The following is a 24,869-nucleotide window of genomic DNA, read 5'->3' as shown; positions in this document are numbered from 1 at the left end:
TTGCTCAAATGTCTGGGACCTTCAGATTCGAATCGGCTCTTGCATGAGGTTCATGAAGGAGCCTGCGGTACTCATCAATCAGCTCATAAGATGAAATGGCTGATTAGGCGATCGGGTTATTACTAGCCCACCATGCTTGAAGATTGCTTCAAATATTACAAAGGATGTCAGGCATGTCAGAGATTTGGCAAAATTCAGATAGTGCCAGCATCAGTAATGAATCCTATCATCAAGCCGTGACCATTCAGGGGTTGGGCCATGGACATGATTGGTCAAATCAACCGTCGTCTAGCAAGGGTCACCAATGGGTCTTAGCTGCTACAGATTATTTCACAAAATGGGTAGAGGCAGTGCCCATGAGGTCAGTAGCGTCAAAAGATGTGATCATCTTTGTCAAAGAGCACATCATTCACAGATTTGGGATCCCTCAGACCATTACGACCGATGGAGGATCGGTCTTTATATCAGAGGAATTCAGAAAGTAGGCCGATGACATGGGGATTAAGCTGATCAGATCGTCTCCATATTATGCCCAGGCTAATGGACAAGCTGAAGCATCCAACCAGAGCCTCATCAAACTCATAAAGAGAAAGATCGATGAATATCCTAGGCGCTGGCATGAAGTTTTATCAGAGGCTTTGTGGGCATATCGTATTTCATGTCACGGGTCCACCAAGACATCGCCGTACCATTTAGTCTACGGCCAAGATGATGTGCTGCCATGGGAGATTACGGCTGGATCAAGGCGTGTCGAGTTTCAGAATGATATATCAGCTGAACAGTATGCAGCCTTGATGAATGACAATGTGGAGGACCTGACAGAGCTAAGACTTTGGTCATTGGAGAAGATTAAGGAAAACAAGGCTAAAGTTGCTCGTGCGTACAACAAGAAGGTCAAGCCAAAGAATTTCCAGGTTGGAGACTTGGTTTGGGAGGCAGTATTGCCATTAGGAACTAAAGATAAAAAGTTTGGTAAATGGTCTCCAACTTGGCACGGGCCGTACAAGGTTGATCAGGTTTTGCCTGGGAATGCATACATGCTCGAGGAATTGGATGGCGTCAAGTTTCCTGTTGCTGTCAATGGTCAACACCTCAAGAAGTATTTCCTGAGCATGTGGGAAAGCAAGTAACAAGAGCCGATGAGATCCATCTGGCTCTACCTAGAAAGGCCAACACGTTGAGTTGGCCAGTAAAAAAAAGGGGCCAACAAGTTGAGTTGGCCAGTAAAAAAAGAGAGAGAAGGGGCCAACACATTGAGTTGGCTAGTAAAAATACATATGAGAAGCAAGACAGCCGATGTGTGACCATAGACTTAAGGTGTTTTTAAATGAGTACAAGTTTCAGGTTTTAACAGGCGACATCAAATGTTTTCTGAATAGTTCTACTAGTTCAGGAATTCTTCTATCGCTTGGATGGCTTTTGCACGTACAGCATCTGCTCGTGCTATGATTGCTTCGTCGTTCTTGTCGCTGCTTGATATTATCTGCCGACTCAAGGTGCTTATCTCTGCAAACTCCGCCTGTATTTGTTCAGTCATTTCTTGGGCTTCCTGCTTGGAGTTTGCGATCGAAGCTTTCTCCTCTTGGATTAGTCTTTGGGTAGTGCGGACCTTTTCTTCAAGTTCCATCAGCTCCTTTTCCAAGAGGTTGAGTCGTCTTGTGTTCTCGGAGATATCAGCTTTAGCATCCAGAGTTGCTTTCTTTTGGTTGAGGGCTTGGCACTTTTGAGCTATGTCAGCTTTCTGAGAGACTTGAGTACGACGTGCTTCTATTCTTTATTGAGCTGCCTTCACCTCTGCCCGGAAGAAAAGGAGATGGCCGGCTGGCCAAAGTTTGACTTGAAGTGATTCTGGAAGCTGGGTTTCTATCTGTTCAAGAATTTCTTTTATCCTACTGGAATCATCAACTAGAGCAGTGATCGGAGCAAATAGTAAATCATTGATGAGCTGAAGCTGATGTGCCAAGATAGCCGATTGCTGCAAGGATGGTGCTTTTGCTCCAGGGGCAGTCAGACCCATTGATGCCGGGTCAAAGGAAAGCAAACCTGAAATATCAAAGCCCTATGGACATATCTGGAGTTAGAGCAAGATGCATTTATGAAGCTATCGGCTGGTTCAGAAACGGTTCTCATAAAAGTTATCTGTTCTGAACAAGGAGTGATGATCGGTTCAGGTGTAGCCGATCCGGTTGGATTGGAGGAGACAACAGGGGCTTCGACTGTGTTAGCCTGTTCGTCATGCACATCCGTCAGAGCATTTGAAGTGTCAGTTTCAGGGATGTCTTCAGTTGCGTCCTGGAAATAAAACTACAGTCAACCAGAGTACATGTGTATGCAATAAAGGAGAAGTTTTAGAAAGATGAGTTACCTGGTTGGTGTTGGACTCTGATGGACTCGGGGAAGCTAGTGCTGATTTCTTGATCACTCGCCTCGTGATCATCTTCCTTTTCTTGGTCAAGACTCGGGGGGCAACGCTTGTAGAAGTTTGTCTTCATTTGGAAGCCGACTGAAGTAAGTCTGGCTGAATGGTCATTATCACTTTCTTCATTGTTGGTGATCCCTTGCAGAAGAGTACATCAGGGGCGGTTGGAAGAAAGTGGAATGGCTCCCCGTTGCTGGTCGTAGGTTCTGGACCATCCTGTTGCTGCTAACAGGTTGAGCAGGATTAGCCAAGAGAGAGGGATAGAGGACTTGGAAGGAATAAAGTGCATATATTCAGTACCTCTTCCTCGGGCATTATATATTCAGGATCAATTTGCTGCAGTCGGGGACCTAGAGCTTTCCTGAATACATGAGTTTTCCATATTTCCCACCATGTGCTGAAGTCGATTGATGAGGAGGTGAAGGACAGATCGGCTGGTATTGGAATGTGGAGGTCATCGAACATGCTGTAGCATCTTGAACTGGTGAGACTGTCAGGCAGATCGGCTCTACTCTCCACCAAGTGGTGAATATGGAAGTGGGGAGGGACTTGTACTAAGCCGAATTGCCGAGCTGCTATGACTGGCTGGTAGGTTTCATAACCTGGCTTGATAATTCTATTAGAGGTACTCATGCCAACAGGAAGGAAACCAGGTCGAATTATCAGGGAATATAGATGCCGAGTGCTGTCGTCATCGGCAAAGCTATCTAGTCTGAAGGCAGTTGGGTTCTCAAAGGATTCAGATTCAGTAAATGGGAAATAGAGGGGATTCTCTAAGCCTTTGTAGAAGACTCTGAACCAGTTTGCTGCATCTGTTGAATTCAGTTTACTGCCAGGAAGACTGAATAAAGCTTGGCCACAGCTAGTACATCTAATTGGTTTGCCACTCTCATCAGGAAAAGAGTTCTTGGTCAGGCCTTGGAAGTTCGGAATCTGGTGTTGAAAGTACAGTTGTGCCCACAACTGAATAAACCACCAAGTGCCTCCAGTTCTCAGTTTCTTTTGGTTAAGCAGGTTAGATGTCATCAAATGGAGATATCTGTATGTTTCTCCAAGGAAAAGTTTGCCTAGGCCGGTGTGATTGCCATGGGCCAGGTGATAGGCCAAGGGAAGATAGTTCTTAGTTGGAGCTAAAGAATGACCACAGAAGATGAAGTGCTCTAGCCAAAGATTTAAGAAGGCTGTGTGTTCCTTATCAGTAACTGGACCTTTTGTTTTTATGTGCTGATTCATGTAAGTGCCCCAGTTTGTGCAGTTAATCTTGGAAGAAAGTTTGAAGGGGACTTTTGCCATTTTGTGAGCAGCTGGATTAGGAGATCTAATGTCTAGGCCAGTGATCATGGTGACATCTAGCAGAGTGGGAGTCATGGGTCCATGACCAAAGAAGAAGCAGTTCAGAGCATCAGACCAAAAATAGCCAATGGTTTTCAGAAGATTTTCATCTTTGTCAAGGGGTGATAGTGATAAGCTAAGTGCATCGGCTATGTTCAAATCCTGCCACAAGGACATATAAGTTTTTGCTACTCTGCTATACCATGTAATCCAGCTCTCAGGGGGATTAGGCCAGGCTCTTAAGCAGTCGGCCCAGAGGTTCAGATCGATGTTTTGACTCACAAAATGGATCCTATTTGCTTCACAAGAGATCAAATCTATGGGGTTTTCATGGGTTCGTGGGCCAAGACAGAAAGATTTTGGGTTGGAAGGATGCGGCAGAAGAATGTCTGACACCTGAAGTTCAGAAATTTAGAAGTATGCATATGGTGTTAGGTTTCAGAGTTTAATGTTTCAGAGGCTTGATGAGCTGAAGAAAAACTAAAGGATTAGGCCGAATATTACCTTCAGGCCGCAGATTGCCGCATCATCGATTGCAGAGTTTGTTATCTGAGCTGCAGAGTCTGCCATGGTTCAGATCTGTTGACTTGGGATTGGTTGCTGTAGGGTCTGATTCGAATTCCGGATGCTTGGAGAGTTCTTGCTTGAATTTGTAGAGCTGGGTTTTCGAATTTCGTTCGGATTTGAGAGCTTGTTTCGAGTTCGGTTCAAGGTGGAAGTTATACTCTATTCTTATGCGGGTTGCTTCTAGTTTGAATTTCGTCGGCTCTTGGATATTTATAGAAGCCTGATGCGTTGCCATCGGCTTTTTGGAAAGTAAATCGGACACATGGAATTAAAGGGAAATCGATTTCATTAAAAGAAAGGTTCCTTACAAGGAAAAGCCGATTGTTACAAAGGAATTAATCCTTCGGCTTTGTGATCCTACCCCTACGATGCTACATACATCTACCAGTCGTAGGTATCTGAGTGCCTACGGCGCTTGGGGCTTCGCACCGGTGTGTCTCCGCCGTCGTCATCATCGTCGTCGCTGCCGCTGTTGCCGTCGTCATCGCTGCCGCTGTTGCCGTCGTCATCGGCACCGCTGCTACTTCGTCCGCCGCTGCTGCTTCCTTCTTCGCTTCCCTCTGTGGGAGCTTGGAGGAATTGGTGGGGGTTTCCTCCTGCCACCATGTCGTCGCTGGAGGAGGAGTCGATCTCTTCGGAGGAGTCGGCTCCCTCCCAAGAAAAGCCGTCGTCTTCGTTGCTCTTCAGTTTCTATTGGAATAGGAACTGGAGGTCTTCCTCTCCTTCAGTTTCGGGCTCGTCCTCCTCGGAGACGACCCCGAAGTTGAACTCCTCTACATCCCAGTGCAGAGGAGCCAGCGCTTCATACGCTGCTATTGGGTCCCACTCCGGTGTCGGCTCCCGACTCTCTGGGATAGAGTTGATGGAGGAGGCGGAGAGGGAAAAAGAGGAAGAAATAGGAGAAGAGGAAGAGGAGGAATCTCCGAAGGAGTTGGAGCCAGAGGAAGAGGAGATCGCCATGGCTACTGGTGCTGGAGGACTGGGGTTTTCTGCGCTACTTGGCTTTGGGAGGAAGAAGGAGTTTGCTGTGAAGAAGAGCCGATTCGGGGTGAGATTAAATAGTGAAAAGATGGAAGATGGATCGGCAGTTTCACATTCTACGAGGAGCCAGTTGCAGAGACGTTGCGTCTTCCTTGGTGGTTGCAGTGTGTTTTAATGAGCATTAACGGGAAGATGAAGCGACGGAGTGGTTTTGGAACTATCATTGCCAAAACCAGGGGGCATGTGTTATCGCCATGGGCCGAAAGCAAGATGGGCTTAAAGCAGAAGATTAAGAAGGCTTGTAAATCAGCTCCTGCGTGAGCATTTGGGCCACATGGGCCATGTATCTTTAGATTTAATTCAAGATTAGAGATAGAGTCCGATCGAGACAAGATTAGTTTAGATTGTTTCCCAAGTCTCCGGACTATAAATATGTACCCTATGTTATTTATGAAAAGAACGTCATCACGTCTCGCAAACAACAATCTCGGCGCATCGCCACCCCTAACCTTAGGGTTTCATCCAAGTAAGCGCCATGCTGCCCTGATCGCTTCTTGTGATCAGGGCAGCGTTGTTCTTGTTTTTACCTTGGTATTACTCATACTGAAGTGTTTTTTATGGCGAGTAATGCTAGTTATCTTGATGTTCGTAGCATGGCTTTTAGTAGATCTGTCGTGTTTTGTTTCTTATCATCTACGAACATCATGTTGTCTTTACGCAGTCACGTTTCAATCTTATGCTAGTTCTTGTTGCATAGAATTAGTTGCACAGAGACAACACCCTGCTTCTTTTATGTCTAGTAGATCTAATCTGTTACGGTTTGCTCTTATCTCTAAGAGTTGGTGTAATATCTGCTAGGTTAGGCCTTGCAAACGGGTTGGATGATCCGGTGGTGTACTATATGCTTTATCTTAGCCTTAATAGGGATTGTTCCGGGAATCGGCTCTTGCTAGTTCTTAGCCCTCTGTTTTGGGTTATGGTTTAGTTATCTGTTATGTTCATTAGGCCCAGTCACGTGTAGGATGTTCCGATCTAACAATGAAGCTTTTACCGTCGTGGATTAGATTAGTTAGATTTAATTGAAGCAGCTTTACAGTTATTTGCTTTATTTATCAATATCCGGATGCAAACAGATCCAATCTGACACCGGGACTCGATCGGCTCTTTAAAGCCGATGCAAGAGTCATCCCGGGGAGCCGACCATGGCTCGGACTTATGTTTCCACGTGTTTGTGCATGCAGGCAGATCGTTACAAACACATTCGCACCTTCCTGATCGGGTATAGATCTGGTGGCACGCCCGACTTTCTACGGAATCTCCGAGCGCGTGACGGAATTGTGGGCCGTCGACGAGGGAGCAGTGCCTGCCAGCGCCCCGGCGACCTCCCGGCTCTTCGTGTTGCATGTCGCTGCTCGCCGGTGGGTTTCGACCGACAACAGTAGGACAATTGCTTCATCCAGACCTCTTAACAATTTGAATTGGAGACCCAATAAGAAAATCAACATTACCAAGTAATAAGGATAGAAAGCATCGATGCTTTTGAGGGAAGAAGGCGAAGTATACTCTCAGTTTGTGCAATGGAGGCAGCTGGTAGAATATGGTTGACAATAGAAGTAAAACTTTCTCCTGGTCCTCCAATGTTAAATCTCTGTAGACATGGTGTTATTGGACGCTAGCATGGTCTTGTGGATAACGTTGCAATCAAGTGGCAACTTCCTCGTTGCTAAGGTGAATATGTTTAAGAAACTGGGCTTTTGAATATCTAGTTTTTATCTCATTATTATATTATTTTTTGTAGCATATCATATGTGCAACTTTCAGTGGTTATAAATAGCTCTTCATAAAAAAGATAACGCCAATTTTCTTTCCTTACTTTTGTTATGACATAATAAAGTCAACCCAAAGTGAAACCATATGATTCACAAATAAGTTCATGCGTACTATTTGTGATCATTTCCTTGCTCTATTTTTTTGTACTTATTAGTTCTGGTGAACTTGCCATGAGGTCCTGCAATGATAGTATTCAATCTATGTATCTTCCTTTGGCGGAAAAGTGGGGTGGTTAATGGTATTGACTATGGATCCAGTGGTGAAGTTAAGAAAATAGATGTTTCACGGATACGAGAGAGGCCTGACAAAGATAGCGTAGTTGTTGTCAGCAACATGAGATTCTTGAGTTCAAGAGAAGTGTTAAATTGCAAGTATGTTATTTTCTTACTTTTTAATTTTTTATGTTTTCTTACCATCAATGTGTGCATAATTTGATAAGAAAGATATGTAAAAATGTCATATCTTAATTACAACAATTACTATAACACCTCCTCATATGTATGTGTTGGAGCTTGCATACTAAAAAAATCTTTGTTTGGAAATATTCAACACCTACGAGGTTGCTACTACATGAGCTCTAGTAATAGAGGTAGATAAACTTGTGTACATTGTAGATGGTCAAATATTTGATGAGCATGGACGAGTCATTCATTTCATATCTATTGAGGATGCTGATTTGTTGATTAGAAAGTGTGCTAAGCAAAGTGATATTGCTGCAAATTATGTGGATTAGGAGGGTATCAATTCTGTACACAAGGGGGGTCTATAAACCATAATGGAGGATGCTAGAGCTCATGTAAATGAGTATGCTGCTTCTTTTCAAAATGGTTTGCGCTTTAAAAATGGAAATGGTATTTATTCTGGTGAGCAAGGGTTTGCTACTGGTGGTGAAGAGTGGTTAAGCAGATCAAATGACTATCTTTCTGAGTTGGCTGCAGCAGCATATGTGTGCCATGTAAGTGTTTTGCCTTACACTTCACATTCTTTATTCAATTAAATTTATGGTTCTAGCTGAAGATTAATAGTTTTCTAGAAATAGAATCAGTTAAATCTGGTTTTCAATTGATCTGCTGAAGTTTAAAAGGAATGAAGCTAAAGATAATATTCCTCAAAGACATTCAGAAAATTCTCAATCATCTTATGATCCCATAAAGTTGTGATTTTACTCCATGTGTGGTTGTGTAATCAATATAATAACTCTATGTTTACATGTCCTTTGCGTGAAATATATATTTCTCAGTTTGGATTATGGATCATGTGTTGTTTGGTGTATGTCTAAAATTTACCCGTAGCGTTAGCACTTGCACCCTTACTAGTTTGTAATAATTGACTAATCTTAATGTCCCACTATATAACTACTTGGTAGTTATAATGGGTACATACCATACAACATATCCAATTTTAGGCTTTGTAGTTATTTTTGTGGGTAGCTGCATTATTGCAAGAGAAGCAGGGGCGGATCCAATCCAGCCCCCCTACCCCCATGCATCACATGGAGCCCCCCCAAAGCCCCCCCCCCCCCCACATTTTTTGGCTACGGATGAGGTAGAGGAAGAAGAAGAAAAAGAGAGCAAGGATGGAGAAGAAAGAGAAATAAGCCCCCCCCCCCCCTCAATTATTGGGTCTGCCACTGAAGAGAAGGGCTTCATAAGCATCCATTATATAGGGCATGCACGGAAGGATGGAGTAGGGAGGTAATGTGAATAAAACAAGTAGGGTTAGGATCTAAAATAAGAACAAGTTGGTCTACTTATAGTTGGATCAAAATACTTATTGGTTTTAAAATTTAAATGAGACACATAAAAAATCTTAGAAGGATATACGAATCTAAAAGAGAAATAGAACATCCATTGTCCATTAACCGACACGTAGCCAAGAGATATTCTAATAGTAGCCACTAGCTAGTTCCCCATATAAGTTGGTGATAAAAGTTTTTAGCCTCCTGCAGATTTTTATCATTTTCCATTACATGGCTTCTGTTGGGTGGGGGTGTTGATTATCCATGGTGCTAGCAAGGACACGACGCTCCTTGCTGCCTGCCAAGTGGCATGTATCAAACACCCAAACGCAAGTGAAAAAAAAAATTATGCCAGGGACGAAGATCTTTAATACCGCAAAAAAAAAGGACGAAGATCTTTAAGGGAGATATTCCGATCCTATCATCCCATCTCAGATTCTCAGTTGTGCTGTAAACAAATAAACGCAGCATCCATGCCACAAGGAGTCGAGGATACGGCAGCCAGCCGATTTGGCAGCTGGGCATGAAAGCACTATGGAGCAGTGGACCGGAGCTAGCTTGGTTGGCGTGGTGCTCTGTCCACTGGGGAGTTGGGACCCCAGGTGGCCAGGTGCTACATGGGCATGAAACGACTGGTGCAGGGCTCCCCAAATTGGCCACATACACACTTGATGCAACCTGATTGGCAGTTTGGCGTCGTGTAGATCTACAAGAGTACCCCGCAGCTCCATGAATGAATCTGGACTACACGCATTCGGCCGTGCGACCGGCCCACGCACCAACCGTATCGTAGATCTGGAAGGTATCGTCGTTGCAGCCGGTCCCCCAATCGGAATGATACTGCTGGCCATGGCCATCTGAATTGAATCTCTCTTGTCGTATGGTGTGTTAGAGCATCTCCAAGAGTTTGCCATATTTTACTTGTATATCTTGTGTTTTGCCAATTTCTAAAAAAATATGTCAAGTAAAAAAAGAGCTTATCTCCAACAGTTTGGCATAATTCACTTGCCAAATTCAGATCTAACTTACATCAGGAACCCTGAGAGAGAAACAAAATTATATTTATGCCCTTCCACCTCTTGAAAACTTAAATCAGGAACCCTTCTCTGTTATTTATTTCTTTTTTCACCCTCCCACCTGACTAGAAACCACGATGCCAACAGCGCGCCGCCCGCGTATATTTACACGCTGGAGGCTGATTTTTTCCAAATTACCAAAAATTACCAAGTCATTTGCCAAACTGTTGGAGGGGTATTTTTAACGTTTTTGCTAAAAATCAAAAATGGCAACTCGATTTGCCAAACTGCTGGAGATGCTCTTAGCATACGTGACCAGTGTCTATGGAATGGTAGAAGGCGCCAGATCACATGAGAGATGACGATGAGCGGCGGGGGGCTGCATGGCGAGGTACCGTGTTTGTGCAAATCGGGTCACTCGGTTGAGCTGGCTGGCCAGGCATTTTGTTGTGTTGTTATGGTGGGTGGCAGGGCAACTTTAGGAAGACAAATTGGATCCATGCATGTGACCAAGAAATTTGATAGAGCTGACAATTTCAAATAAAGCCTAGCGCGCAGGCGAATAATGAACAAGGAATGTGCAGTTTCATACAGGAGCAGAACGGATTCTGATTATAGTACACAAGTTACGGTATCCACATTTAGTGCTGCTTGCACAACGTTTTTCACGATTAATGTTGCCCAGCGCCTCATCTCCATCTGGCAAGAACTGACACAGCAGCAGCACGCCCGGCCATGGCAACTTGCGCTGGTGAAACATGGAGCGACGACCTGCGTGCGCCCATGACGATGACTAGGATGACGATGACTAGGCGCGTCATGTTCCGACGGATGGGGTGGACAGGGACATGCCCAGCTCCAGGTCCAACGGAGAGCAGTGGTGGCCGTGCCCAGCAGGTCCATGATGAGAAGGCTGCTGCTCCGCCGGGAACGGTCGGGTCCCTGCACCTGACGCCGACGACGCGTCGGCCCTGCCGTCCTCCTCCTCCGTGGAGTTCAGGTCGAAGGCCGCCGTCCTCCTCTCGGCGCGTTCGTGGCGCGGCACGTTCAGCGACAGAGAAGTCGAGGCGCCCTCGCTTCTCGGCGGATCGGAGACGCTCGAATTGTTCTCACAGATCGGTACCTGTTGCATCATGGAGTCACGCAAGATCGATTAATTGATTATCCAATCCAAGAACTCATGATTCAGGCAATTGCAAAACGTTGTTCTTGCGTTGCAGAACTACTAGTCTACTACACTACACCTGCGCTGTATGAAATGCAGATGTGCTAACCATGTCAAATAGGCTGGACCGGCGCTTCTTCTTCCCCATGCTGCTCTGCCTGAGGAAGAACTTCTGGGCATGGCTGGCGACCTGCGTCGGGGTCCTCGTCGTGACGTAGTTCCTGGAGATGCCCCGCCAGTCGCCCTTGCCCAGCTTCTCCAGGCCGGCTAGGAACTGCCGGTGCTCCTCCTCGCTCCATGGAACGCCTGTCGCGCGTGTTCATGTGCACAGATGTGATCATTACATTTGTCTAGAAACATCAGCACTGTTCTGTTACCAACAGAAAAATTGTTCAATGATTTCAGGATGACAGACAGGTTGTCCACTGAGCTAGTCAAAGGAAGAGGAATATCTCTTAGTTGCCTGATTACTTGCTGCATCAGGAAAAGATAACACAACCTTCCTTTTTTTTTAAAAAAAAAGGAGGATAATAATGCAACTTTGTTAGGTCAGACTGATGATTATAATAAGAAAAAAAATAGGCACACCAAGGTTACTGAATTTCAAAGCAACAAATCTCCTCCCTCACTCTTTCTCATAGAAAAAAAATCAGGCATTTAAAATATCCATTTGTTCAGAGTTCAGACCAAATTAAAAGGACAACTGTAAATTGTTGCTCGCTGGGTTCACGTACAATACCTTTCTTCCTCTCTGCCACAACTCTGGCACTTCCATCAGACAGGTATCCGTTGGTGGCCGCCCTCTCCAACCCCTCCTCGATCGACAGCAGCAGCGAGGACGAGGACGAGGACGACGGCGAGACGAGGGAGCAGCCAGCAGGCGCCGCGAGCTGCAGGCAGTCCATGCTGTAGCTCTTCTTCATGGACGCCGCGCCGCCGCCGGCGTGGACCTGCACTCCGAAGAGCCTCAGCCCGCCGCCGCCGCCGCCGCCGCCGTTTTCGCCTCCTTGGCAGGGCATGGTTTCTCTGCTGTGTCCCAGGCCGCAGGTCCTGGAGTTGTGGCCGTGATTGCCACAGTGGGAGCACTTCCTGGCCATGGTGTGGCTATAAATCGACCGGCCGAATCTGCACCGCGGCCTTTGCCGCGGATGGCGAGGCGCGGTGAGAGGGATGGGTGGAGGCCAGTGTGTCCACAGGAGCACAGACCACGCACGGGCACGGCGCGCGGGGCAGCGTGGGTGGTAGTGGTAGCACTGCTGCTGCTGCTGCTACCGGCCGGGACCCGGGAGCAGTTACCGGCGGTGGATGGAGGCATGGAGCGAGCTCGCACTGGGAACTTATTACACCTGCGCCCCCACTATAAATATGCTTGCTTCTCTGGTGGATGTGAGATGCCCGGCTGCCGATGTGGACATGCTATTGGAGGGGAAACCACAGAAAAGTGAGGCTACTTGCAGTCGCCTTCTAGATCGTGTAGCTTGGACTTTAGTGGTAACTTGATTGGCCAATCATCAATAAAATATGGCACCGGTATCCATATTTTATAGTAGTACACGTTATGAGTGTATATAAGAGAACATATATAGGAGTACGTCCAAAAAAAGGAGTGGAGTATTTATATAGTCCTAGCTACAAGATCACCCAAATGAGGGATGAGGCGCTTACGTGGCAGTGGTTCTCTCCATCCATGTTTCAATGAGAAGAAATTAAAGCACATAGGAGCAGAGAATTTTGCCTGAACTCGCTGCAAGTGTAAGCAACAGAGCTACCAATTGTTCAACGATCAAGTTGCCACGACGCCACATATCACGCGTAAGAGAAAACGGGCTTTCTACACTCATAGCTCCCGCACGTGCAACCCGCATGCACGCACGTACGCTAGCTATTATCCTGCTACTATAAATATTCAGAGAAAGAGGGACCACGAGGAGATTGTGGTAGCTATTAGCTCCACTTTGCTTCATTCCTAAGCGAGGCAGTGCTATTTGAGAAGGTTTAGCTTAGACACTGGGTTTTACCAAACTTTTTCCTCTTTTGAATCAAGGTTTTCTTACCTCTCATTGAAGAAGAAAGAAAAACGTTTTTATGATCTTTGCACGAGTGGAGGTTGAACCTAACACCTCAGCGTTAGCTGCATAAACATGTTGTATCACTAAATGTACAAGGTTGTGCATGTCACAATACTGGTCCTAAATCTGGAGAGAACAGTAGCTGTGTATGAAAATGAATATCAGACAAAGGTTAAGAAAAATCAATGATAGATTTTCGATAACTGTGATATTTCTATTTTATCGGTGGAACCCGATAGAATTAGGTTATCACCTGAAAATATCAGTGTTTTGAATTTAGTCCGCTAGTCAAGCTACCTATAAGCGTGTATGCACATTTTTTTGACCCTCAGTCAGATAATAATCTGCTTGATTACATCTTCAGATGCCCTACTTAGAAATACTATATATCACAGATATTTGTCTAATAAATTAATCAACCCAAGAAAATGACCTAATAACTAGTATAAGAACCCCAATGGAGTGATGAACATGGACTCCATTGCTAGGTCCCTTATCTAATCGTTAAAATACACATCTGACCAACCATATATGTTTTGTCCAAGACCAGGAAAGAAGCTGTGTCAACTGTCAAATCTAGGAACTAATCATAAAGCTTGTTTAATGATGGATATGAAGGTTGGATAGATTGGGCGAAGAAGTGGCCTGGAACTTTAATCATTGTTATCCTATCTCGAACAACAGTATTCTAGCTAATCGAATCCATGCAGGAGACTATTTTTGCATTATCTCCTGTCCTGCAAACTACAGGCTGCTGCCGCTTTCCTCTGCTCGACCGGAATCTTGGATCCACTGATAAAGCGGAAAAGATTTGAGCAGCAGAGTGCGTGCTAGTCGTCCATGATGGGGACAGGCATTACCCAGTTTTGTGTAGCATGTTTGGGGCAGATAAGACGGGGATAACATTGTTTTGTTTACCTGTTGTTCTTCCACTGCCTAACATTAAGATATCAATCAGACAGCAAACCACCGGATCAGCCAGGCACATTGCTGTTTGTGTTAGATTTATGGACTTGGCCCATATAAATAATCCTAATAAATCTCAAAGTCTCATTAGCGCTAAGAGGAGGTACACCATCTATTAGTCCCGTATTGCTAATGGACGAGGGTCTAGGGGGTTTTTCTCCCTTTAAATACGGACCACCTCCCTCATGGAAAAAGTGCACCATAGATTGTTATACGTGGAATCCCCAAGGTTTGGTAATTCATAAGAAGATCTAATCTGAGTTAGGGTTTTGCCTCCAATCGTTGCTGCGCCGCCACCGTAGTCTTCTCCATCCCGAGCGCCGGCGTGCACCGGCGAACGGGAGAGCAGGTCTCCGGAACCGCTCGCTCTTGTGATCCTGCAACGCCGGTTGCTGCGCTCCGTTTGAAGGACCGTCTTCGTCTCATCTACACCTTTCGTCTTCCCGGCGGCTCCCGCACAGTACGTATTTTGTGATCAGATCTGTTTCATAATCATGTTTTCTGATATCATGTTTATGATATACGTATTGTCTAGTATGTTAGAGTCATGTATGTTAGGTTTAATTCTCGTCATGATAAATCTAGTTCGGAATTTAAACTTACAGTTGTCTATTTTTCCAACAATCCAAAAACCTTATTATAGGCAATCTGTTGATTTAATAATGGCTGGTTTCGCTGAGTCACTGAGGCCAGAAAAGTTTACTGGCGTGAACTTTAAGATCTGGAAGTCCAAGGTTCGCCTCTGATTTACTACTATGCACATCTGGGACATGAGACTTGGCAAGACTGAGGGCGTACTTACTGCTGAAGAGCAGAAGAAGTACGATGAGGCCAATAATCTCTTTGTCGAATGTATCATTAGCAATCTGTCAGACGGATTAGTCCGTGTGTATATTGATGAGACAGAGGCGAAGACGCTGTGGGATGCTCTGGTTGCTAAGTATAATGCAACAGATGCGGGCAATGAACTGTACCTCATGGAGAGTTTCCATGATTACAGGATGGGGAATAACCGTTCTATGGTGGAACAGGCGCATGAGGTGCAGTGCATTGTCAAGGATCTTGATCTCCTTAAGTGTCCTATTCCCGACAAGTTTGTGGCTGGATGCATTATTGCAAAGTTGCCTTCCCAGTGGAGGAACTTCGCCACAACTCTGAACCACAAGAGACAGGAGATATCAGTTGAAAATCTGATAGCGACTCTTGATGTTGAGGAGAAGGCTCGGAAGAAGGACGTGCCTGAGAAAGGAGATCAATGCCAGTCCAGCGCCAACCTGGTCCAAAAGTTCCCACATGGCAAGAACAAAGGGAACAACAAACCTAACAAGACCACTACCTTCAAGAAGAAGAAGAACAAGACTTTGGAAAAGTGCTATGCCTGTGGTAAGCTTGGACACTTCTCCAAGGAGTGCCCAAATCGGGCAGACCGCAGGGCCAAGAAAGCAAATGAGTCCAAGGATGTCAACATGGTGGCCATAAGCAACACTGGAGATGAGTACGGTAATTTACCTACAGTTCTTTCAGTTTTTCAATCCACGAGTTGGTGGCTTGATACAGGTGCTAATGTTCATGTGTGTGCTGACATCTTTATGTTTTCTTCTTACCAGACCGTCCAGGACTTCTCCGTGCTGATGGGGAACGGTTCAAATACTTCTGTTCATGGTGTTGGCATGGTAGATCTAAAGTTTACTTCGGGGAAGATCGTGCAGCTGAGGAACGTATAGCATGTGCCCACTATCAACAAGAATCTGGTCAGCGAGTCAGTCCTATGCAAGGACGGGTTTAAGGTAGTGTTAGAGTCCAATAAATTTGTCGTGTCGAAACATGGACAATTCATTGGTAAAGGCTATGATTGCGTAGGCTTGTTCCGCTTTTCTCTTGCTGAATTTTGTAATAAGTCGGTGAACCATATTTGTGGCAACGTTAGCAATGATGCGAGTGTTTGGCATTCACGTTTATGTTATGTTAATTTTGGTTTGATGTCTCGGCTTTCCAGCATGTGTTTAATTCCGAAATTCACCATTGCTAAAGGTTCTAAGTGCCATAGTTGTGTGCAATCAAAGCAACCTCGGAAGCCTCACAAGGCTGCTGAGGAGAGACACTTGGCACCTCTAGAACTCATACATTCTGATCTATGTGAGATGAATGGTGTGTTGACAAAAGGTAGGAAAAGATACTTCATGATGTTAATTGACGATGCGACTAGATTTTGCTATGTTTATTTGTTGCGAACTAAGGACGAAGCGTTAGACTACTTTAAAATCTATAAAGCTGAAGTTGAGAATCAACTAGAGAGAAAGACCAAGCGTCTAAGGTCAGATCGTGGAGGTGAGTATTTTCCCAAAATATTTGATGAATTCTGTGAGTAGCATGGAATTATTCATGAGAGGACACCTCCCTATTCTCCCAAATCAAACGGGATTGCCGAGAGGAAAAACCGCACGGTGACTGACTTGGTTAACTCCATGTTAGACACAGCTGGTCTTTCTAAGGCATGGTGGGGGGAGGCTGTATTGACTTCGTGTCATGTCTTGAATAAAGTTCCAAACAAGAATCAAGATCAAACTCCATATGAGATGTGGAATGGGAGAAAACCATCACTTTCTTATCTGCGCACGTGGGGGTGCTTAGCGAAAGTTAATGTGCCTATTCCAAAGAAGCGCAAGTTGGGACCTAAGACAGTTGATTGTGTCTTTCTAGGATATGCTCAGAGGAGCATTGCTTATAGATTCTTAGTGGTTAAATCTGAGATATCAGATGTGCATGTTGATACTATTATGGAATCTCGTGATGCAACATTTTTTTAGAATATTTTTCCTATGAAAGATAGCATAGCAATTCTAGATTTTCGATAGAGATAATTCCTCAACCTGCAGTAACTATCGAGTCTTCTGAACAATCCGATGAACATGATCATGTCCTAGAGAAGGATGACAGTGAAGCTCCTAGAAGGAGTAAGAGACAAAGGATTGTAAAATCCTTTGGTGACGATTTCACTGTGTACCTTGTGGACAATACTCCCACGTCCATTGCAGAGGCATATGCATCTTCAGATGCAGATGATTGGAAAGAAGCAGTCCAAAGTGAGATGGATTCAATTCTTTCTAATGGAACATGGGAGCTCACTGAACGACCCTATGGTTGCAAGCCAGTAGGATGTAAGTGGATATTCAAGAAGAAGCTTAAGCCTGACGGTACTATTGACAAGTACAAGGCTCAGCTTGTTGCTAAAGGGTACACACAAAAGGAAGGAGAAGACTTCTTTGATACTTATTCACCTGTCGCTAGATTGACCACTATTCAAGCATTAATTTCCTTGGCTGCCTCATATGGTCTTATCATTCATCAGATGGATGTTAAGACAGATTTCCTAAATAGAGAGTTGGATGAGGAGATCTACATGGATCAACCTGATGGATTTGTAATGAAAGGTCAAGAAAACAAGGTGTGTAAGCTTTTGAAGTCTTTGTATGGGTTGAAACAAGCACCTAAGCAATGGCATGAGAAGTTCGACAGAACTTTAACTTCTGCGGGCTTTGTCATTAATGAGGCTGATAGATGTGTGTACTATCGCTATGGTGGGGTGGAGGAGTGATATTATGCTTGTATGTGGACGACATACTGATCTTTGGCACAAACATTGATGTGATCAATGAGGTCAAGTCCTTTCTTTCAAAGAGTTTTGATATGAAGGATCTAGGAGAAGCTGATGTTATCCTTAACATCAAGCTTATTAAGATTGAGAATGGGATTACTTTTTCACAATCTCATTATGTGGAAAAGGTCTTGAGCCATTTTGACTATATCGACAGCAAGCCTTCTCCAACAACTTATGACCCTAGTGTGATGTTGAGAAAGAACAGGAAAATTGCCAAAGATCGACTGAGATATTCGCATATTATTGGTTCACTCATGTACTTAGCTAGCGCAACGAGACCCGACATATCTTTTGCTATGAGCAAATTGAGCAGGTTCGTGTCAAACCCGGGTACTGATCATTGGCATGCACTTGAAAGGGTTATGCGCTATCTAGCAGGTACTATGAGTTATGGGATTCACTATTCTGGGCACCCTGCTGTGCTTGAGGGATATAGTGATTCAAACTGGATATCTGACGCTGATGAGTTATATGCCACGAGTGGGTATGTGTTTACCCTTGAAGTTGGTGCGATATCATGGAGGTCTTGCAAACAGACCATTTTGACGCGGTCAACCATGGAAGCAAAACTTACTGCTTTGGACACAACCACTGTTGAGGCAGAGTGGCTGCGTGAACTCTTGATGGACTTGCCTGTGGTTGAGAAACTAGTGCCGGCCATCCTTATGAACTGTGACAATCAAACGGTGATAGTCAAAGTGAACAGTGCTAAGGATAATGCAAAGTCATCAAGACATGTTAAAAGACCACTGAAGTCTGTCAGAAAGTTGAGAAACTCCGGAGTGATAAGTGTGACTTATATTCAAATAGACAAAAACCTGGTAGATCCTTTACCAAAGGATTATCACGGAATGTGATAGATAGTGCATCAAGGGAGATGGGTATGAGACCCGTATAAGTTGCCACAGTGGTAACCCAACCTATGTGATCGGAGATCCCGTGAATTAGGACTTAGGGAGAACAAGCTGATGGTGAACTGAGGAGAGTAATGGTTAAACCCTCTTTAAGAAAAGATGCAATACTCTCAGTTGCTGTAAGGCAGGTTGTCTATTTGCCTTAATGTGTTTCTGTTGGCTCTAATGAGCAAAGGTGCTGTCCTACAGAGCATTCTTGAAAGAACACACCTATATGAGTCTGACTGCCTAACGTCGCAGTCTGTGAGATTTGGGTGATCTCTAGTAAACTCATGAAGAGACCAGGGAGTACGACGTATATGCTCCACCCGCGGAGAAGGCTACTGGCAGCCATGTATTGGTTATGACTTTGAGTGAAACTTGTTCGCACCAAACTTGCAATTTAAGGCGTAGTCTATTATTCAAGTTGTGGATAAGTGTAGCTTGGAGCTCTAGGTGAGAGTTCAACTTAACAGTCCTCACTAAAACACTGGTATATCAAACAGTAGTGAGAAAGAGGCAAAATCTATAAATGGGTATTTGAGATCTGGTGGGGGATTGTTAGATTTATGGGCTTGGCCCATATAAATAATCCTAATAAATCTCAAAGGCCCATTAGCGCTAAGAGGAGGTACACCATCTATTAGTCCCGTATTGCTAATGGACGAGGGTGTATGGGGTTTTTCTCCCTTTAAATACGGACCACCTCCCTCATGGAAAAAGTGTATCATAGATCGTTATACGTGGAGTCCCCAAGGTTTGAGAATTCATAAGAAGATCTAATCTGAGTTAGGGTTTTGCCTCCTCTCGTTGCTACACCGCCACCGTAGTCTTCTCCATCCCGAGCGCCGGCGTGCACAGGCGAACGGGAGATCAGGTCTCCGGAACCGCTCGCTCTTGTGATCCTGCACCGAGAGAGGGCGAATAAGGTTTTTGGGAAGCGCTAAGCGCGACTGCTCATCTTCTTCGCCACGGCTCGTCCTCCGTCCAAGTCAGGAGCTGCGGCGTACCGTCGTCTGCAATGTCGGTTGCTGCGCTCCGTTCGAAGGACCGTCTTCGTCTCATCTGCACCTTTCGTCTTCCCGGCGGCTCCCGCACAGTACGTATTTTGTGATCAGATCTGTTTCAAAATCATGTTTTCTGAGATCATATTTATGATATACGTACTGTCTAGTATGTTAGAGTCATGCATGCTAGGTTTAATTCTCGTCATGATAAATCTAGTTCGGAATTTAAACTTACAGTTGTCTATTTTTCCAACCGTTTGATCCAACTGTAAGCATGTGAGATGATCTGCACTGATCCGTGCTGCTTTGGCGGCTAATTCTTTATTAATCCACATCGTTATCTGATCGGAAGACTTATCATAAGCCATGGCTTGATTGATTTCACTTAGGAATATTCGGCTTTTCTGCTGTCAATGTTTCTCATCCCTATAACCTGTCAAGAAATGGAGGATTCCTCATCCACCGATGGAAAATAAAGCTAGCCAGTTTCTTGCATTTAGGTTATCTGTTCTCTGAACATTCATTTTTCTTTCTGTTCCATCAAGGGATCCTGATTTGGCATATGCCAATCTTTTCTGCACCCAATGTGCAGACAACAATCATGCAAGTTGCTCAATTTGATGCTTCTTCTTCTGTACCGCCATCATGGCTCCTTTGTCTTTTGAAAAAAAAAGAAATAATATCATGCAACCAGTTTTCAATATACTTTACAGAGAATTATTACTGGACCTCTTTCAGCTAACCAGATTTAGCACAGTAAACACATGTATAGCACACACCAAGGATGTCAATTTTGTTGGCACACATACACGCATGCACACCAATGGGACAAAGTTGACCGGAGTAAAATTGTTTCGGCTTTGACCAACAGTTACTTCTTTGTGGTTTTAGTTGGTCAGAGCGAAGATTATGCATAACGTTGTCCCTCCTATCAGAAGAAACCATAAGTCAAATTTGTTTTAGAAAAGGTGAGGGCCGGGCGTCCAATAAATCAGTCTCTCTGTAGGAGGGACCGTTTTGTAGTAGTGACTATTCCTATATTTTTAAACATATACTAATAATAAATCAGAAACCATAAGTCGATTTTTCTTTTTCAGAAAACGTGCGGACCGGCGTCAATAAATCAGTCTCTCTGCTAGAAGGGACCCTGCCAATCTAACACCACTTAACAAGACGGCAAGACCCCGTTTGCAACGATCTGTCGGTTTGTTCTTCCGAAACTTCAGTCGTTCAAGCTAAGTAAACATCCAAATTCAAAAAAACCTTTTTTTTTCTCTTACTTATGTCGATCCACCAATGATCGACAAACTGCTTAACCTCGCAAAGAAGAAGGTATGTAGTTAGTAAAATTACAAGGGCATCAAATCAAAGACAATCGCTTGTGCCGAAAGCCATCGACCCAATTGGAGAACGACGACATTGTGGCGGAGCCAACCGCAGAGGATCTTGCTGCTCAGGCGGGCATTGGGCGGTTCGGTCAGTTTCTCCATTTTTGAAGAAATTCGGTTCCTGGAAAATAGAAACCAATTGTTTCCAAGAAATTTCAAGAACCGAGTATTTTGGTTAGGTTTCGATTTCAGTTCTAACCGAACTAACTGATTTTGTACTAAAAGCTAAGATAACAAGAAAAACACACATGTTCTATATAGCAAATTTAGACAATACTTACTCTATTTTAGAGAATAACAACTGAGAAGGGAACAATAACGATATAGTAAAACAAATACATAACAATTTGAAATATGATGCATCACATATCAACTAAATATACTCTTACAAAATGCAAGGTTCATGTAATTCGGTTAACTGAAAGTAGGAATCACACTTTTTTCAGTTATTTCAGTTCTATACTTTCTGGAACTAAATACGGAACCAGTTTTTTTCGGTTTCAATTTTGGTTATTTCGGTTTCAATTTTGATTTCGGTTATTTCAGTTCTATTTTTGGTTCTTAGTTAATTATGCCCATCCAACCTGATTTGATGCCATTCGTTCCATTGGAGCGGAGGACAAACCGCACCGGTTGTGGCAAGAGGATCACCGACGTGACGTGCAAGGCTTACATGTGGTTTGTTTCCGTTTGTCTGGATCTTAGTTTTTAAACCAAAATTCTATGATAGACTAGTTGTTTGGATCAGAGTCAGCTGAATTGGGTGTTTTGCAATTCTAATTATTTTGAATCGGTTCTCTGGAATGAATAGTAAAATATCTAAAATGTCCCTGAGGCTGATGATATTTTATTTTATTACTAATACTAGCAGAAGTCAATCATTCCTATATTTTTTATATCTTGACAAGGTAATTATATTACAATAATATCACAAATTTATCTTTTGAGGGAATCTCATGACTTGGAATGCATGGAGAAATTTCAACCCGGCCTCACGCCGGCCAGCAATGGCGACACTTTTTGCACTAACATAGATTTTGCCGATGCTCTATCTGTAGATCTGTGCACCACGGTGCACGGGTGAGTACAAGATGATTCCTGCGAGCACGGGGGTGCGTGCCGCACCGCACGTGGTGGATTGCTGCGTTTCGGGGCCTTCTTTTCGCGCTGGCCACGCGCGCCGTTGAACTCGCACCTTCCATCCACGGAATCGGCCGGCCGGGGCCGGGATTGGTTGCGGGCCACCAACGGAAGTCTATTGCGATTCCACCAAAGTTTTAAATAGCCGGCTATAGCTTCCGTTATGGACCATTATAATTTCTATAAAGGACAGCTGCTATGGTATTTAGCCCGCTAAAACTAATTATAGCTCGCTAAATGTCGGCTATAGCCCGCTAAACGCCATAACAGCAACCCTGTCGCTAAACCGCTTAGCCGGCGATTTAAAACCTTGATTCGACATTTGACTTTGACAGGTGGGTCAAAGTTCAACGCTAGCTAGACGTAGCATATAGCACCAGCTCCAATGGAGCAGGGAACGCACATGTGGCATTGTGTAGCGGCCTTGAGCAATATTACTTGGTGGCTAATCAACTTTGCGAGAGTGAGTCGATCTCATGTGAAGCGTGGCTAATTGGCAGGCGCCTGCAGTTCGGTAACGTGTATGGTGTGGGTGCAACGATCCTGAAGCGCCGTGATGGCCAACCAGAAAGGGAGGAGTGAATGAGAGTCCTTAAAAATTCTTCTTGATGAGAACAAAGCCTGTGTACCAAATTCAATCCGACACGCCTCTCGTCTAACCGCCAAGGTGACACAAGCCAACTCGTGACGAGCTCACCTAGGAACGTTGGGAAAAAAACTCAACGCAAAATGAAAGCGATCGAAAAGTAAAGCTCAAAACAAAGCGGAAGCCAAATGGAAAAGCTAATCACTGATCATTAGTTAAAAGATCAACCTCTGCAAAACTGATCCAATTCAGTCACTCACAAAGAAGTTAATTAGCATGCAAGTATAATCAGTGATCAAGTAAAGGACCAAAGAACTTGAGCTAGCATTCGTCACAAGAGCAAGAGCTACAAGGAATTATTCCAACGAGCACATTACTGTAGCATAGTAGCATACCAACACATTCTCGAAACAGTGGTCGAAGCAATTAAAGAGCTAACTCAAATCAATATCAGAGACAAGATACAAGAGCTCAAGCTAAAAGATTAATCCAAAAGCTAATTGCTGCTGATCCCTTGCTCCTATGAGAAACATGCAAACTTGCCAGGCTAATAAGCTAATGAAGAATCGATGAGTAAAAGCAAGCCGACAAGCAGCAGGGTGTTCACTGTTTAAGTAAATAAATAAACAAGCAATAATATGCTGCCTTTGAACAGAAAAGAATTAAGCGGAGCTGCTCACCTGCTAATGATGCATACGGACCACGGCATGTTGTTGTAGGCTTGCCCGAAGGCTAGGACGGCCTGCTTGAGCACCATCTGCTTTTTTTTTTGAGAAACCGGATTTATATTTCACATAAAGATTTTGGTAGTTACAACACAAAAGTGACAAGAACACTCTTGAACAGAAAGAAAATTACAACCAGATTCTTGTAAGCTCCCGGTCTTCCTCGCCACCGGCGGCCGGAGCGCACTGCTTGAAGCCAAACTCCTCTCCGGCAAAGCAACACAGATTTAACCCGACTTGTTTTGTAAACAATGAACGACCCGGCCGGACATCGTCGGATACTGAGGAATCTAACGCCACAGGCACCAGAGCTTCCAGGCCACCGGACGACGACGAACCCCGAAGGGAAGCAGAACCACCGTGGAAGGTGGGACTCAGATCCCAACCCGGCTTCTCAGCGAGTTGGTAGGCAAACCTTCCAGATCTTCCGCCGGCTATGACGGAGACGAGGAAGAGACAACACCTCCCAATATTCCACACCTCCGCCACCTTGTTGTAGATTGCGAGATCAGCGTCGCCGTCGCTGCAATAGGCTTCAACGGCACAGAGAATTATCCAGAGAAATCGGTCACCAACGCATAGGAAAACAACTTTGACGTACCTGTCGGTACCGAATCCTCTGCAAAGGACGCCGTCGCCCAGTGCCGTGCGCAGCCCAACCACAACCAAATCCCGCTCACCAGCGACACAAGCAACGGTAGAGGAGATCGGGAGGAAACAAAAGAGCTCACCTTCCGCACTGCACCGAGGTCGAAGAACAACGACGGCTATCGAGCTGAAGACGAGGAACAGCCAATCCCCACGAACTGCCATGGGGAGATTTATTGTAGAAAAACTAGCTATCCTAGGATTATATTATATACACCCCGCGGTCAAGATCCTCAATCCCCTCAGCCACCCAAAGCCAAAAAGGCCCCTGGAGGTGAGGGAATCGAGGACCTCGCCGGCGGGAAGAACTGGATCCGGCGTCGCTCTCCTTTTCGCTCGATCTGTCCTGAAGCGAAGAGATGAGCACCATCTGCTTCGGCCTTCGGCAAAGGAACCAGCTGCTAGCTGAACCGCCCGGCCTGCTGGCTTACGTGTCGTGGGCTGCCTTCAGCCTCTTGGGCCGCCTATGCGCGGGCCGTGCTGATCCCCGTAGAATGATGCCTCGCCTGGGCCTGGGCCCGCGTGCTGGGCCGAGATGGGCCTACCGCGGCTGCTGGCCGGAGTAACCGCCGCCGCCGCAAGCGCTGCGCGTGCGTGCGCCGCCGTACGTCGCGCCGGCCGGGCCGTCGCACGCCTGCAGCCTGGTAGCGTGTGCGCTCCCTCCTCGCGCTGCAGCGAGCGGTGCGCGTGCGTCTCCTGCTTGCTTTTGAACCTGGTGAACAAAGAAGGGGGTGTTCACCG

At 45.0% G+C, this 24,869-nt stretch overlaps 2 protein-coding genes and 1 pseudogene across 4 annotated transcripts; 1 reads left to right on the top strand and 2 right to left on the bottom strand.

Annotated features, from left to right (window-relative positions):
* The first annotated feature begins 6,876 nt into the window (after positions 1–6,876).
* LOC120709914 lies at positions 6,877–8,289 on the top strand (annotated as a pseudogene).
* A 2,111-nt stretch (positions 8,290–10,400) lies between these two features.
* Positions 10,401–12,368, bottom strand: LOC120707312 (transcription factor MYBS3-like). The gene is made up of 3 exons (XM_039992190.1): positions 11,788–12,368; positions 11,158–11,354; positions 10,401–11,006 (listed from the first exon to the last, which is right to left on the bottom strand). The coding sequence occupies exons 1-3, from the start codon at positions 12,143–12,145 to the stop codon at positions 10,701–10,703; spliced, it is 861 nt and encodes a 286-aa protein (XP_039848124.1). The 5' UTR covers positions 12,146–12,368; the 3' UTR covers positions 10,401–10,700.
* An 11,138-nt stretch (positions 12,369–23,506) lies between these two features.
* On the bottom strand, positions 23,507–24,527 carry LOC120707309. Of its 3 annotated transcripts, none has more exons than XM_039992187.1 (2): positions 24,082–24,527; positions 23,507–24,003 (listed from the first exon to the last, which is right to left on the bottom strand). In XM_039992187.1, exons 1-2 carry the CDS (start codon positions 24,291–24,293, stop codon positions 23,610–23,612), a joined length of 606 nt encoding a protein of 201 aa, XP_039848121.1. In that variant the 5' UTR covers positions 24,294–24,527; the 3' UTR covers positions 23,507–23,609. The 3 variants fall into 3 exon arrangements, 2 of the variants coding, with proteins under 2 accessions (XP_039848121.1, XP_039848122.1); XM_039992188.1 differs by having other exon boundaries at positions 23,509–24,013; positions 24,212–24,521; XR_005688953.1 differs by having other exon boundaries at positions 23,638–24,013; positions 24,082–24,523.
* Positions 24,528–24,869: the final 342 nt, after the last annotated feature.

Source organism: Panicum virgatum, chromosome 5K (genome assembly GCF_016808335.1).
Source record: "Panicum virgatum strain AP13 chromosome 5K, P.virgatum_v5, whole genome shotgun sequence".
NCBI classification, from domain to species: domain Eukaryota; kingdom Viridiplantae; phylum Streptophyta; class Magnoliopsida; order Poales; family Poaceae; genus Panicum; species Panicum virgatum.
Note: the sequence above shows the minus strand (reverse complement) of the source record. Positions and strands in the feature narration are given on the sequence as shown.

What these genes read in the sequence shown, in the direction of transcription:
- LOC120707309 (XM_039992187.1), bottom strand. Translation starts at nt 24,293, where the DNA reads ATGGCAGTTCGTGGGGATTGGCTGTTCCTCGTCTTCAGCTCGATAGCC. An exon ending in AGAGGATTCGGTACCGACAG is followed by an intron (nt 24,004 to 24,081) that starts GTACGTCAAAGT and finishes AGCCTATTGCAG; the next exon opens with CGACGGCGACGCTGATCTCG.
- LOC120707312 (XM_039992190.1), bottom strand. Translation starts at nt 12,145, where the DNA reads ATGGCCAGGAAGTGCTCCCACTGTGGCAATCACGGCCACAACTCCAGG. An exon ending in TGTGGCAGAGAGGAAGAAAG is followed by an intron (nt 11,355 to 11,787) that starts GTATTGTACGTG and finishes CACGCGCGACAG; the next exon opens with GCGTTCCATGGAGCGAGGAG. An exon ending in GGTCCAGCCTATTTGACATG is followed by an intron (nt 11,007 to 11,157) that starts GTTAGCACATCT and finishes ATGATGCAACAG; the next exon opens with GTACCGATCTGTGAGAACAA.